Source organism: Macaca mulatta, chromosome 3, assembly GCF_049350105.2.
Source record: "Macaca mulatta isolate MMU2019108-1 chromosome 3, T2T-MMU8v2.0, whole genome shotgun sequence".
NCBI lineage: Eukaryota > Metazoa > Chordata > Mammalia > Primates > Cercopithecidae > Macaca > Macaca mulatta.
The window spans coordinates 143,905,794-143,920,913 of record NC_133408.1 but is presented as its reverse complement, the minus strand read 5'-3'; the positions used below and the strand labels follow the sequence as shown (position 1 = coordinate 143,920,913).

Sequence of the window (15,120 nt, the reverse complement as noted above, 5' to 3'; positions counted from 1 at the left end):
TTTCTTTTCTTCTTCTTCTTTTTTTTTTTTTTTTTAAGATGCAGTTTTGCTCTTGTTGCCCAGGGTGAAGTGCAATGGCAACATCTTGTCTCACTGCAACATCCACCTCCTGGATTCAAGCAATTCTCCTACCTCAGCCTCCCGAGTAGCTGGGATTACAGGCACCTGCCATCACGCCTGACTAATTTTTGTATTTTTAGTAGAGACAGGTTTCACCATGTTGGTCAGGCTGGTCTTGAACACCTGACCTCAGGCGATCCACCCACCTTGGCCTCCCAAAGTGCTGAGATTACAAGTGTGAGCCACCACGCCCGGCCATTATTATTTCTTAATCAAGAAAATGAGAAGATTATGTTAAATGATTTTTAATATCAGTCCAACATTCAAAAGCCTATGAGTCTATATCTACTTGATAAGGTTAAATAATTTTGTTAAATGGTTTTTAAGCCATATTGTTTCTCAGAGGTGGGCCATGTCATTTTTTATAGCACAAAGGGTCAATCAAATCACATCTGGATTTTGATTAAAAATAAGTCTAACTTTCAATCAACCCACAATTTAATTGGGGATACATTAGCAATAAAAGTCATAAATGGAGGTGAGAAAATAAAACCAAAGGAAAAAAGTCTCAAATTGCTTAAGTATGTTTTATCTAATCTAGCTTCTAATACAAAATTAGCTATGAATAACTTGTATAAATCTTCCACAATTTTCCAAAGAAGAGATGATTATTTTCCTAAATTCACACTAAATCATCTTTTCTCTGGAATAGTATTGTTCAAACATTGTGACTACAGCCTACAGTAAGTAATACATTTTACGTCGCAACCTAGTCCACACACGTGTGTAAATATGTAAATGTTTTTAGAAAATAAAAGTTTCATAAGACCCTTTTTATATGCCTTGCATTAGTATTTTCTACTCTGTTTTAATCCAAGTTCTAATGTTGATTATCTACGAACTGATACTATGACCATTAAAAGGTCATCAACCATGGTTTTTAAAACACTACAATAGAGCATTCCTTTCTCTATGAAGGTTTTTATAACATGTCAAGTGGTCAGTACTATGTTTTGTCCAGTCAACTGGTTAAAATGTAGATATTCAGTTAACTCACATTTGGCATCACACAGCTCCACAATATCGCTGGCTATTAATCATTTGAATTTTGGATGAATTCAATTAGTCTAGTTTGTAATTATACATGTTCTTAAAATGTTCTGTAAATGTATTTACCCAAATGTTCACTGTAAGTACTCTTTCCCCATTAAAGGCATTATACTACAGAAATCAATTTAAACTCACAATTTATAACTAGGTTTTCAAAGAGAAACTATAGAAATGCTTTTCATCAAATTTTACAATGGCCTATTCTTTCTTACATTGCCTTATTTTAACCTTTCTCCTTATTTCCACCTGCCATACATCTAGTATCTCTCCCTTTAAATAGCTTGATTTTAGAGTCTATTATAATTCCTTGATTGGGGGTAAAGCCATAATTTTTCTTTCTTAAAAACTGGAATTTGCACACAGCTCTGCACCATATGACATATTCTAGCTCTCTGCTTGTCCTGTGCCAATACATTTTTAAGCCATTTATTGTATCAAATTCAATAGGCATTTGATGTTACAAAATTCCACAGGTTTTCCAACCTTGAATTTCATTGCCTCTTTACTATTCACACTTCATTTACTTTTGGTGTCACTATCCCTGCCATTCTTCACAGCTGGATTGTTTGGCTGTTTTTTTTGTTGTTGTTGTTGTTTGTTTGTTTAATACTAAGCCTTCTGTAAGTTATAATACACATTTCCCATTTTGATTTTGCAGCACCTCACTCTTGATCTTCACTGAAACCAACTAAGGGCCATGCAGAAAACATTCCCTCCAGACTATTTCCAGAAGGAGTCTACAAACACTTAAATAAATGGGTCTGTGATGCATTCTGTACGAAAGCTAAAGTTGAATCCCCTTCAAAATCCTATCTGCCATTGTTCTCTAACAGGAAAAGGATGTGGAAAACTCCCTTGATTAGTTAGGTTGTGCATGTCTGCTTCTGAGTTAGGGCCTCTTTTCAGATCTACAACTATTTTTCATTTATCTCATTATTTTTCACTGCCCTTCTACTTAAGCCCTTTCATTGATAAGTCATAATCTTAAAATTTCATGCAATTAGAAGATCAACTTCACTCAGACAATCATTTAGGATCTTTCTTCCTGTTGAGCACACATAGCAGCCCCTACTCTGCTGCAGCCCTTGGTTTCATTAGGGTGGGGAAGATATCAGAACTCAAGTATGGCAATTCTGTGCCAGCTACTCTATTTCCAAAAGGTTTGCTTTCTTCTTTCATTCTACCCAATAGTAGTCAGATATGGTTCATGTCTATATTGGTGGAAAAAGTATTTATCTTCCCCTTGCAAACCACTTATTTTTCTGGGTTTTTTTTTCCCGAAAAAGGTGAGATATGCACTCAAGATTATAGTTAGGACAATTTAAACTATGAATAGTACCAGGATCTTGTGCAGTGGGAGTATCATAGAACTGTCGCCATAATTTGAGCACTTATGTCTTTATTATGATATTAGTTATGTAAACATTTAGGATGCTGAGGGAGATTATTTCTGTTTTTCAAATGCCTCAGTGACTCTTTATAACAGCATTATGTTTAAGTCATCAAATAACTTATCTACTATTTGCTATATGAAGCAGCCTCTTGCTCTCCATCATTATTACTATCTTCTTTTTATTATTAAGAATAAAGGTCGGCTGGGTACAGTAGCTCACGCCTGTAATCCCAGCACTCTGGAAGGCCAAGGCGGGCAGATCACGAGGTCAGGAGATCGAGACCGTCCTGGCTAACATGGTGAAACCCCATCTCTACTAAAAATATAAAAAAATTAGCTGGGCATGGTGGTGGGCACCTATAGTCCCAGCTACTCGGGAGGCTGAGGCAGGAGAATGGTGTGAACCTGGGAGGTGGAGGTTGCAGTGAGCTAAGATTGCGCCACCGCACTCCAGCCTGGGTGACAGAGCGAGACTTTGTCTCAAAAAAAAAAAAAAAGAATAAAGGTCAGCTCCTTGATCTTTCCTCATATCAAATAAAAATTCCAGTTGACTTATTACGATAAGGAAAATTCACATTAATTAAAGTTGGTGCTGACTCCTAAAGTTCAAATATATTATGGAAATTACACTTTAAAACTAGCCCAGTTATCATTAGATCAAGCCCTCAAAGTAGAATTCTCCTAGAGTGTCATTTGCTTTGTGCCAATGTGATCCAAAATTCTCTCTACTCCTCTCCCCATAGTTTATCTCCTGATACCACACACAGAAGTGCACTGAGCCACATACTGGAACTCTAGCACTCTAGCTATATGCTTTTCTGTTCTTTCTTTCTTTATTTTTTTCATTTTACTCCCTTTGAAAGATTTCTGAGGTATGTACCTACAGTGCAATATACTAGCCTAGCCATCTGGATTCTCTTTCCTGGGTGGTAGCAACAGGCCAAACAAAAATTACCAAATAGGTGTTTTCATATTAAGCCTCCGATAGCACATTCTGGTTAGACTTTTACTATAGTATTTTCTTACAGAAGTATAGAAGTAATTTATTATATTTTTACAGTGGAAAAGTTGTTAAATGTGCAGCCTTGCACCAAGAAAAAATTCCTAACAATATATTGTATGGGTTATATGGGACCGGTTATTTTTCACAGATGTTTGCTTAAAATCTCACTTTTATAAAAACTGTTTGTTTTGACATCACATTAATATATTTTAATATATGTGACATCTCTTCAATTGCCACATTTCTTGTCACATTACATATAAGGGAAATGTTTCTAAATTATTCCAGATCACTTACTTGTAAGTTTGTCTCAGCAAATAAAAAATTCTTTTTTTATTTTTGTTGTTAGAAAACAAAAACTGCCCCCTCCAGCAGTATGCATCCTTTCCTCTACATGTGGGAGAAGATTTGAAATGCTCTGGTAGAGGAAAAGCCTCTCTTTAGGGTCACTCCATGGCACTGAACTTAGGATGCATAAGCAGCACTTTGGAGCAAGAACTCACTTTCTCATACTGCTCAGCACCAGCCAAATGGTAAGGACAGAAGATTGTCCTGAACACTTGAGTCTACACCTGAGTACATCCCGGTTTTGTCCCCTCTTCCAAGCACCCCATCAGAGCTCAGCACATTCAGAATCACTCTATCAGAGAGGGCTTGGCCGGCTCCATGGGAGTCCAAGAGCACATCTGCACTGATGCCAAGTAAGAAGTGGGAAAGCCTGGAAAATATGTCTTTTCCTGTCTTTATTGCTCCTGAAGGTACATAAGGAAATCTAACCTAGAACAATTCCCTGCTCTTTATGAAAGAAAACCCAATCTCTTCATTTTTACATAAAGCCTCCATTTTGGATGACGTGGGGATTTTTAATGAGAAAATAAATGGTAAGGGAAAATTTGCTGAAGCCTGAGATACGATTATGTCCCAATGCTGTAATAAAGATCATTACCTACACATCAGAAAGCCTCTGTTTGGCAAATAGCTCATCACAAATTAGGGTGTCAAGTCACAACCATTGTCATCAAAGAACAAGGAATAGTTCTTTCAGTGTGGTCACTACTAGTGATGCCACACACCACTGAGAAATGAGTATCATGACTTTCAAAGTACACAGCATTCACTTCTCACCACAACATATGGGAAATTTATTTTATTTTATTACTTTTTGAGATGGAGTCTCACTCTGCTGCCCAGTCTGGAGTGCAGTGGCATGATCTCAGCTCAATGTAACCTCCGCCTCCCGGGTTCAAGTGATTCGCCTGCCTCAGCCTTCTGAGTAGCTGGGATCACAGGTGTACGCCTCCGTGCCTGGCTAGTTTTTGTACTTTTAGTAGAGACAAGGTTTCACCATGTTGGCCAGGCTAGTCTCGAACTCCTGACCTCAGGTGATCTGCCCACCTTGGCCTCCCAAAGTGCTGGGATTACAGGTGTGAGCCACTGTACCCAGCCCAACATATGGGACATTTAAAGTCCTTTTTCCTTTCATTCTTCACCTAATTATTCATTCTTTTTTAATTAATTAACTCAACAAAAATTTGTTGAATAGCTACTATGTGCACATACTACTATATGCCAGGATATAGTAATAATAGCAAGACAACAACAGCAACCATACCCAACACTCATAGAGAGTCTGCTTACTATAAACCAGACACCAAGTATATACATTAGCTCATTTAGTCTTTCCAACAGTCTCCTGACAGGTACAATTATACGCATATTTGCAGATGAGCAACTAAAGCATAGAAAGATTAATTCCCCAGGTCACACAGTCCATAAGTGCCACAGCCAGGCTTCAAACTTACATCTTTTAACTCCAGTTTCCATGCTTTTGACCTCTATGCTGTATAAAGAAAAACAGGCAAGGCCTTATGGAACTTTCAGTGTAGTGGAGAAGACAGAAATTAAATAAACATGGAAATGCGTTGTAATTTCAAATGCTAATGAGATCTATAAGAAAACAGGAGGGTGCCACAAGATAGGATGGTATAACATTTCAAAGGCTCTTCTTGCAGGCTAAGAAATACAGTGATTACCTTGGGTGATTCTCATCTCACCTAAACGACAAAGTTATAAAATTTAAGAAAGCAAGCGGGGTAAAAAGAATTTGGCAGAACTAAATCTGGGAGGCTAGGGGTAACAGACTAAACAATTCACCCCTTACCCCTTGCCATAGCCAGGCTTTGCCATAAAGCCTTGCCATCTTGGTGGCCCTTCTTGCTGGTACACTCAGCATGATACGATGAGGAATCAGGGGAATACAACCCATTCTGTCCCCATCTCTCCTTAATAAGAAAATCCAGTCTGGATCAGGTGTCCCATCTCCACAGATGAAAGCGAGTATCTTCCCTCATCTGCTGCCTTTGACCAAGAAATGCATGACCGATGTCTACAAAACCTTAAATTCCACCTGAATACTTCAGCTTATAAAAAAGAAAAAGAAAACAAAAGATTTATTTTGCCTAATATGGTGAACACATGGGCTTCTGGAAACAATTCAAGGTATGGCTTATAGTCACTAGAACAAACAAAACGTGGTTTATAAAATGTGGTTATTAGTAGACTCAGAAACCAACGGAAACAAATGACTTAAAGAGAACAAGAACATAGAAGCAGAAAATCAGGTTCCCAGGGGAAGAAAATTCCCTTTCCATCCTGATTTTTTAAAAATCTGGACTTTATGACCCTGCTTGACCAATTATAAATCTACTCCTTTCCTTTTAGTGTCAGAGAAATTACACAGAAAGAAAAGCCTCTTTTTTTTCCTTCTGAAGAAATTGCCTTTCTACAGATTTAGGAAAGTTTTATATCTCTTATTATCATTATTTATTTTATGTATTATTTTTATGTCTCCAGTTTTTACATAAGACATGGTCTGTAGATACAGGATTACATCCAAAGACAGTATGATATATTAACTCCTAATTCTGTGCTTCCCAGTTTCACGCTACTGTGTTTGATAAAGACTTAGAGTGAGGAAGGAGAGGGTAAGTGTTCATAACAGCACGATAATTAAATGTGCTTCACACGCCTAGATGAATGAGCAACATCATTTTCAGGTCCAATAAATAAATTAATTTTTCTGGTTCATCGTTCAGAATCATAAAAATAATAATTTTTTATATTGTAATATCATAAGAAGTCTCCTGTTTCATCATCTTAATGTATCACTTGAAATAGGATTCTGGCTAGGCGCGGTGGCTCACGCCTGTAATCCCAGCACTTTGGGAGGCCGTGGCAGGTGGATTGCTTGATGTCAGGAGTTCGAGACCAGCTTGGCCAACATGGTGAAACCTTGTCTCTACTAAAAATACATAAAATTAGCCTTCTGTGGTGGCATATGCCTGTAGCCCTAGCTACTCAAGAGGCTGAAATAGGAGAATTGCTTGAACTCAGGAGGCAGAGGTTGCAGTGAGCCGAGATCGCACCAGCGCACTCCAGCCTGGGTGACAGAGCGAGACTCCATCTCAAAAAAAAAGAAAGAAAAAGAAATAGGATTTTATATTCTACCTGACTACATACAGGATGTTAGTATATTAAAAATGCTTAGATAACTAAATACACAAGTGAATAGTTTGATTTCCAATGAGGGATAAACAGTCTCTAATAAGCAAATAGTACATTAAGGTCTCATCTTTCATATTTAGCAAATTACACTTGAGATTAGCCTAGGTACAGGCAAACAATAGGCAGGAGAAGTCTACTTAACATTAAAAAGCAACAGTCTAAAGGCTAAACTTTTTTCTTTTTTTTTTTTTTTTTTTGAGATGGGGTCTCACTCTGTTTCCCAGGCTAGTGTGCAGTGGTGCAATCTCAGCTCACTGCAGCCTCCACCTCCCGAGCTCAAGAGATTCTCCTGCCTCAGCCTCCCAAATAGCTGGGATTACAGATGCCCACCACCATGCCTGGCTAATTTATGTATTTTTAGTAGAGATGGAGTTTCACCATGTTGGCCAGGCTGGTTTTGAACTCCTGACTTCAAATGATCCACCCACCTCAGCCTCCCAAAGTGCTGAAATTACAGGCATGAGCCACTGTGCCAGGCCTAGACTAAACTTTCAAAGTAACTTACAATAGATTATGTTAATTTTTTTGTTAGTATCATGAGACTTAATATTTTTTTTTAGAAAAACCTTGAAAACCATGTTAAATGTAACATTCTTTAGAAATATCTTCTATATGTTATTCCTTAAAAATCTGTGAATGAGTGACAGATTCTTATTTGACCTGTCATCAGAATCCATTCTTCTTTTATTGATATACTTCACTAATGAACAAAATCATGTCCTATAGTTTACCTAGAAATAAAGTACCAAATAATTGCAAATAAAGGTTTTAAAAAGTATGTCACTTAAGGATCTGGACTTCTCCAAAATGAAGTAAATGTCCTTACATCTTTAGTACAAAAACTATCCCACATTTTACATGACATGGAAAACAGGATAAACATTGATGTCAAATGCCTGAGAACAACATTATATTTCACTACTCCAGGACAGACAATCTTTGTGTGCTCTATTCCAGAAAGAGAAAAGGAAAAAAAAAAAAAAAACAAAATAAACCTTGTAATGGTTGCAGTTTGTATTAACTTCAAAGCTGGTATTTCTTTCTCAAAGATCATTTTCTTTCTGTCCTTTAAAAAAGCGGGGGGTTGGAGTATGAAACCTCATAACAATCAAACATTGAAGAGTGTGTTGTTGAGAAAGCACCTGCAAAGTATTTTCAGACCTTTGAAAAACGATGTAATTTGAATCACCTCTCTAAATAGGTCATTTAACTTAGAAAAATTAAAATTAGCTGTGCAGGGTCAATTTTTTTCTACAGCATCTGCATCTTGTGTGTCCTCTTCTCTTCAAAGTCAAACCAGAGCTAAGTGTCAAGAACAGCCATAATACGTGAATTTATTCCAAATCGTAGTTATTCTGCTTGAAATGGCCATAAATGTTAACATTATATATAAAAACATAGAGTGAGGGGGTGCTACAAAAAGTTGGGGATGGGGGTGCAGAAGGAGATGCAGAACTCACATTTCAGGGCGATAATGGTATGTGTAAAGCAGGGAGTCTCCACTGGTGCTTATTTCTTGCTTTTCACATACACACTTTTACAATATATGGCAAATCAAAATCAGGCGAGACAAAACACAAAATAAGTACTTCCACACAAGTGTAGTCTCCTACAAGCTTCATCTTTCGTTATCGAACTAACAGTATAGGATTATGAACCTTAACGCTATTGTCCAGCACCTTTAAGTATTTACTCATCCTACAACACTCTGGTAAACTCAGGGATTGAATCCCTGCTCCCCAGAAAGCCTTCCCAGGAATACAATAAACGACAAAATCTTGAAACATCTTAAAAATGAGAACAATAAAATAAAATGCAAATGAGAAGTTTAGCTGCCTAAGATATTCAGTGTTCTTCTACAACCAGACCATCCATAAAATCAAAAGGATCTCAACAATGTTGGAACAGAAAGTTGTCAGGACCATTGGACCCTTTACTTTAGAAGGGAGGGCATCCAAGGTGGCTGGCAGAGAGGCAATCGGCATCAGGGGAAGTACAGTAAGGAGTCAATTTTGTTTCAGGACTCTTCAAAGTCACCAGGAAATGTACCCCATTCTTTCTGGGTTAAAAGTAACTTTGATGCACAGTAAAAAAGTACTTTCATAGCTTCCAGCTGGCAACAATATCATCCACAGGCAAAGAGTGAGCGGAGATACTAATGAAACAGATTCTCCTCTCTGCCCACTTCCCCAAAGCCACTTTCCAAAAATGAGATTTTGAGGAATCTTGATTTACTAAAGACTTCTCTCTGTTTAAAGATGAAATGGAAGGATCTTTGCACGGACAAGGAGGCAAACTGAAGACTTGACATTGAGGAACTGCTAAAGAATGTTCTAAGCTACATTTTTCTTACAAGGGGGAAACGCCAAACAGAAACATCTCTTCACCTCCAGATGGAGGAGAAAACATATATAACTGCCCAGGACTGAGAGAAGCAGTATCCCTCCAGCCACCGCCCCTCGCCCCCATTCCCAGGATCAATGACAGAAATAGTCCCAGCAGCAAGGGGCAGGGCAGGCTGGCTGCTCCTTCCACTACGACCTCTCCAAATTCGCTTTTCACTTCGCCCTGTTAGTCCCTCCTTAGTCCCTCAGCACGGACCCCCAGCCTCATCTCTCTAAGCGGCCACTTCTCCGCCCCCCAACCATAGTTCTGAGCGGACTCGGCCCCACAACCGCCCTGTCTCCGGCGCGTCCCTCTGGGTGGCGTCCCCCACACTTGGGAGGCTCACAAAAGCCCCGGGACGAGGCGCCAGCGCCGGGGCTGGGGAACCCCGGGGGTTCCGGCCTCGCTGGGCTCCCGCCCCCCCCCCCCCACCGCACACCTCGACGCCTGAGCGGATTAGGCGGCTGGGCTCGCAGCGGCGCTCACAGCCCCCGTCCCTCCCACTCTGGCCCCTCCCCGGTTCGGGCGCCCAGGGGTCCTCCGCCTCCGCGGAGGTGAGCGCGCACTCACCAGAGGTGAGCTGCATCCAGGCACATATCTTGTACACAGTGGCCGTGTTGCAGAAGAAGAAGAGGGTAAAGCAAACGATGCAGGCAATGATGAGCATCATGGAGAGGCCGATAAAGAAGGAGGCGGCTTTGAAGGCGCCCGAGGGCAGCGTGGAGAAGTCCGTGAAGCTGCCCCTGCAGGTCAGCTCCCTGGAGAAGCCGTTGCCGATGCAGTAGTGGAAGAGCCCGAAATAGCCGGCTTGCGGGGTGTCCACGCCGTCGCCTATCCAGTAGGGCTGGATGAAGCACACCACGTTGACGATGGCAAAGCAGATGGTGAAGATGGCCCACAGCACGCCGATGGCCCGCGAGTTCCGCACATAGTTGGTGTGGTACAGCTTGGCAGCCTCCTGAGCCGGGAGCATCGCGGCGGCGGCGGCAGCGGCGGCGGCTCCGGGCATTCTCCCCCTCCTCCTCCTCCTGGTCCTCCGCCTCCCCCCGCCTCTCCGCGCGCAGGAGACACACTCACGGAGCCTCGCGCGCTGCAACTCCCCTGCCTCCGCCTCAGCCCAGCAGCACCAGTTTCAGAGTCTGCATTCTCGCTCCCGGAAGGAGGGCGGGGGAGCGCGGAGCACCCCTTCGGCTCGCCTGGCACAGCCTCCCGGCTCCCCTCCCTTCCTCCCTCCTGGCCCGGGCTCCGGCCCTCCTCACCACTCTCCACCCCTGTTCCCGCCGCCGCCGCTGCAGCTGCTGCAGCTGAAGGCGGCAAATCCCTCGTGGAGCACCGCGGCGCGCAAGCCTGGGGCGTCCCCCACTCCGCTTCCCGCCTCCCTCCCCGCTGCCAGTGCCCAGGGGCGCAGAGGACCGCGGCGACCCCGGAACGCCCATCAAGGGGTGGACACGAGCCAGAGAAGCGGGCCTGGATTAGGAGGGCGAGGGTAGTCTAAGAAGGTGGCAGGACCACCCATAGGGATCCTAGAGGCAACCCCAGGATCCTGGTGGGTGTGAGGGGCCGGGCTCGAGAGGCTGATTCAGGGAGCATTTCATCACCGCACAGCAACGTGCTTCGACCTCTGCATCTTTGCAGAGGCACGAGGGGCAGCGCGGCAGATGCAGGCAAGAAACGCCAAGGGGGAGGAGGCGTACAGCCCCCAAGAGTCTTTCTTGTTACCACAGAACTGCCCCTGGCTAACTCCTCGATTGCCTTCAGGTCGACAGGTGGAGACAGAAGTTGCGCAGGAGACTGGCAGACAATAATGTAAAAGACAAACCTCAAGGGTGGTCTCACATCAAGCACAGCTGAGCTTGCGTCCTCTTTGCGTTTTTCCCCCAGGCAGCCAGCTGAACTGTAGCTAATGGATGCCCCATACTTTCCTTTAAGTCGTTTCCCCGATAAATCCTTCCATAGATTGGGCCTGTGTGTGCTTGGAAGGGACTGTGTCACAGAATTTTATAGTTTGTTTGAAAACAGGGTAGTTCTGCCAGTGTTACACTTACTATGCAAATATTGACAGCTACTCTGCGCCCAGGCGCTGAGCTGGGTGGTAAGGGTACAAAAAGATGCAGCAGATGGTTCGTTGTCCGGGAACTTCCATCTCCCCCTACAACCCAAAGCTAACCAGAGAGCTGTTTTCAGGCTAATTTATCGCCGAATTACCCATATAGAATTCCTTTTTCGCATGGCATTGCTGTTGTACACCTCACTTCGTGCTGTTTCCTTAGCTTATATTTTCCCTTTTAACAGTCTTTCTATTGCTCTTTTAACAGTTTCTACTTTTCAAACTGCATTTCCCTATTTCCGTTGGTTATTTTTTGTTTGTTTGTTTCCTTCTGATTCTAATATAAAGAAACATGTAACTGCCTCCCACCCCCAGCCATGAAACCAGAATGCTTAATTGTAGGAGTGGATTTTGGTAAGAAATCATTTTCAACCATATGATCCCTGAATTTTCTGAGCATTTCTATCAGAGAGAATTCTGATAGAATTGGACCCTAAGTCTATACCTAATTGGCTATATCAATGGCTATTCCATGGAAGAAGAGTCATACCCTAAGTGATGAAAATTAACTATGCTCTTCATTTGATAGTCTAAAGATTTGAGATTCCATGAAGAGGGAGGGGGAGAAAGTGGAATAGGGGTGTGAGACACATAAGATAATGAAGGGGCTGCTGCTGAAACTGGGAAAGGATCTAAAAGCATGAGTTTCAGAATCTTCCATTCAGCTTTTTCTATAGGCATGTAATTCATGTATTACACTTCAAGGTCCATCAGACAGAGCTTTGAAAATCAAGAGAGAACAGAATTAAACAGTAGCATGAGACATGTAAGTTTAAGTGAGTAAGAATTTCTAGCAAGTGTGGTTATAGACTCTCAGAAGGTCTTCAAAATAAATATCAGAGGGATTTGGAGGAGGTGACAAAGATGACCTAAATATGGGCTAGCCCAATATAACACTTGCAAGTCTCTAAAAATACAGTTCATGATGATGCATCATGAGTGCATTGGTGGCAGTGGAGGGTCAGAATTTCTGTTAGGTTTCGTTTGTTTTAACTCTCCTGAAGTTGCTGGTAAATCAGAAGAATTTTAACATGGAAGGAGAAAAAGGAAAGGAGAATAATCAGATTTATGGGGCCATTTGGCAGGCCATGTGTCCCAGGGGCAGAGATAGCTTTACAGCAAGAACCGACAGTAATTTCTAGTAACTCTCTTAAGCCCTCAAATCCCCAAAACCTGGTTGTATGAAGTAGTCTCTCTTTAAAATAAATGCCTGAAAGAAATCTTACTGTTTCCATGAGGTGGTTGAGATGGGAGGTGGCTGAGAAGGGAAGGCTGAGAATCAAAAAGCCTGGTTTATACCTCAATGCTTGAATTGCCTTTATGGGACAAAGAAAAGACTGATGGGTGACTCAGATTCAAATGTGATTCAAAGAGCTTTTCTATTTGAGTCATGCCCAAGGACAGCCTTATTCTTATTCCAGGTTTGGAATCGCCTCTGGGTTCATGTTCAGAATCACCACACCAAGGAGCACACTCAGTGTCCACTCTTGTCAACAGCAACTAGGATCAGACCATTGTTGGTGTATTGCTGATCTAAAGTGCTCCCGGCCGGGCGAGGTGGCTCAAGCCTGTAATCCCAGCACTTTGGGAGGCCGAGACGGGCGGATCACGAAGTCAGGAGATAGAGACCATCCTGGCTAACACGGTAAAACCCCGTCTCTACTAAAAAATACAAAAAACTAGCCGGGCGAGGTGGCGGGCGCCTGTGGTCCCAGCTACTCCGGAGGGTGAGGCAGGAGAATGGCGTAAACCCGGGAGGCGGAGCTTGCAGTGAGCCGAGATCCGGCCACTGCACTCCAGCCTGGGCGACAGAGCCAGACTCAGTCTCAAAAAAAAAAAAAAGAAAGAAAGAAAAATAAATAAAATAAAATAAAGTGCTCCCATTCCCTCTGAGAATTTGAGTTGTTGCTTCTTGAAGTTAGGGTCAGTCAGGGATGAACTGGACTCTGCCAGTGACCTTTCTGCCTACCTTCACCCTTCCTTGTACTACAGCAGATTTTCAGGGTGAAGCAGGATCTTTAAAGACTCTAGCAACTAGGGATGAGCTAAAATACCTGTGAACTCCTGGCTTGCTCTCAATGAATGCAAGATGTTCTTCTACCCTTTCCCAAACCCCTTTGTCACCCACCCCCCAACCTTGTCCTTAGTAACCAGGAATCCCAGAGGTAAGACTATTTTTACCCTTAATCTAAAACTTTTGGCTTGCACCCTGTAGACTTTAGGAGTTGTGACAGCTAAGCATCTGGGCAACTTATTGCACCTCGTTAAATCTGATGTGACCAGGAAAGCTGTTTTGGGGAGGAGGAAATAATAAAACTAGCCTGATTCATGCTAAGAAGTTGCTATTGATAGAAAAGTATTTTGAAACTATAACATGATTCATATGTGCTAAATAACTAGTAGAAGCCAGTGTCATCGACAGCATCGAATTAGAAACACTGAACACGCAAATCTCAAACTTCACTGTTAAGATGTTTTTCTGTGACTGCCGCAAAGGGTCAGTAGTGAGACCCACAACCTCACTTTTTGCAAACTGTGTCTCAATGAATGTTAGGACTATACAAGAGAAAGCAACAAAAGAAGAATGGGGGCCATGTAACACTGCCAAAAAGATCCTGGGTAAGGTAAAGAGCTAAATATTTTGATCCCAAACTAATCTGAAAAGGTAAGGGAGAGTGTGAAAGCCTTAGAGGACAAGAGCCTTGGGATACAGACCTAGTACCATCTTTGTCTAACTACAAAAGCCCAAGGATCTTAGGGATCCATTTTCTCATCTCTAAAATTATGCTGAAGGAGAAAAAGGACATCAGATGTATCCTGAGCTGCCTTTCTGCAGTAGTTTTATTCTATTATATGAATATTCTTCCAAGATAACTTTGAAAAATATATAAAAAGGGAGATACAACCCAGCACTTGGGGAAAAATTAGTTGAGACCTAAGGAATATATATCAGACTGTGGTGAAATAGACATTTTCTTTAAAATTGAAAACCCCTTCTGAAATCCCATCAGTATATTTTTTCAAGCAATGGCTGCTTAGAATTTTCAGAAGAGTCATTGCTATGACCTTGGATAATGGAGAAAGATGATTTCTAAAATCTGTTACTTAATCGATTTTTAGGGCTATTGCCAAGGTCAGTATCAGATTCTACTCCAGAATATAAAGATTTTAATAATGAAGCTCTTTTCACTCATCAAGGCTTTCCTCTGCTCCCCTTTAGTTTTCTTTTAGCGATTTTCAGAAACCAGGAACCACCTCTTAGATAATCAATCACTAAGTTAGCAGTGGCAATCAGATAGATTGAGTATTTCAACTCTCCCTGCAAACCAAGATCAAATTCATCATAGGACTCTGAATTCATTGCACCTTGGTCTGTGTAGAACTCCAAATAGGGAGGGAAATGGGAAATAGAAATGCCAGACTTTCTCCTTCTTTCCTTTTCTCCTCTATTTTGAATTGGATTATGTGTAAATTGCCCCTTTCTTTAAGTTTTTAAAA

The 15,120-nt window shown here is 41.8% G+C and overlaps 1 protein-coding gene across 2 annotated transcripts in view; it reads right to left on the bottom strand.

Moving 5' to 3' along the window:
* Window positions 1-10,668, bottom strand: part of LHFPL3 (LHFPL tetraspan subfamily member 3) — a 577,335-nt gene extending 566,667 nt beyond the window's left edge. For both annotated transcript variants that reach the window (XM_015134635.3, XM_077997142.1), the window contains exon 1: window positions 10,086-10,668. In XM_015134635.3, the coding sequence (XP_014990121.1) occupies window positions 10,086-10,524 (439 nt within the window). In that variant the 5' untranslated portion in view covers window positions 10,525-10,668. The remainder of the gene's footprint in view (window positions 1-10,085) is intronic.
* Between the last annotated feature and the right edge of the window lie 4,452 nt (window positions 10,669-15,120).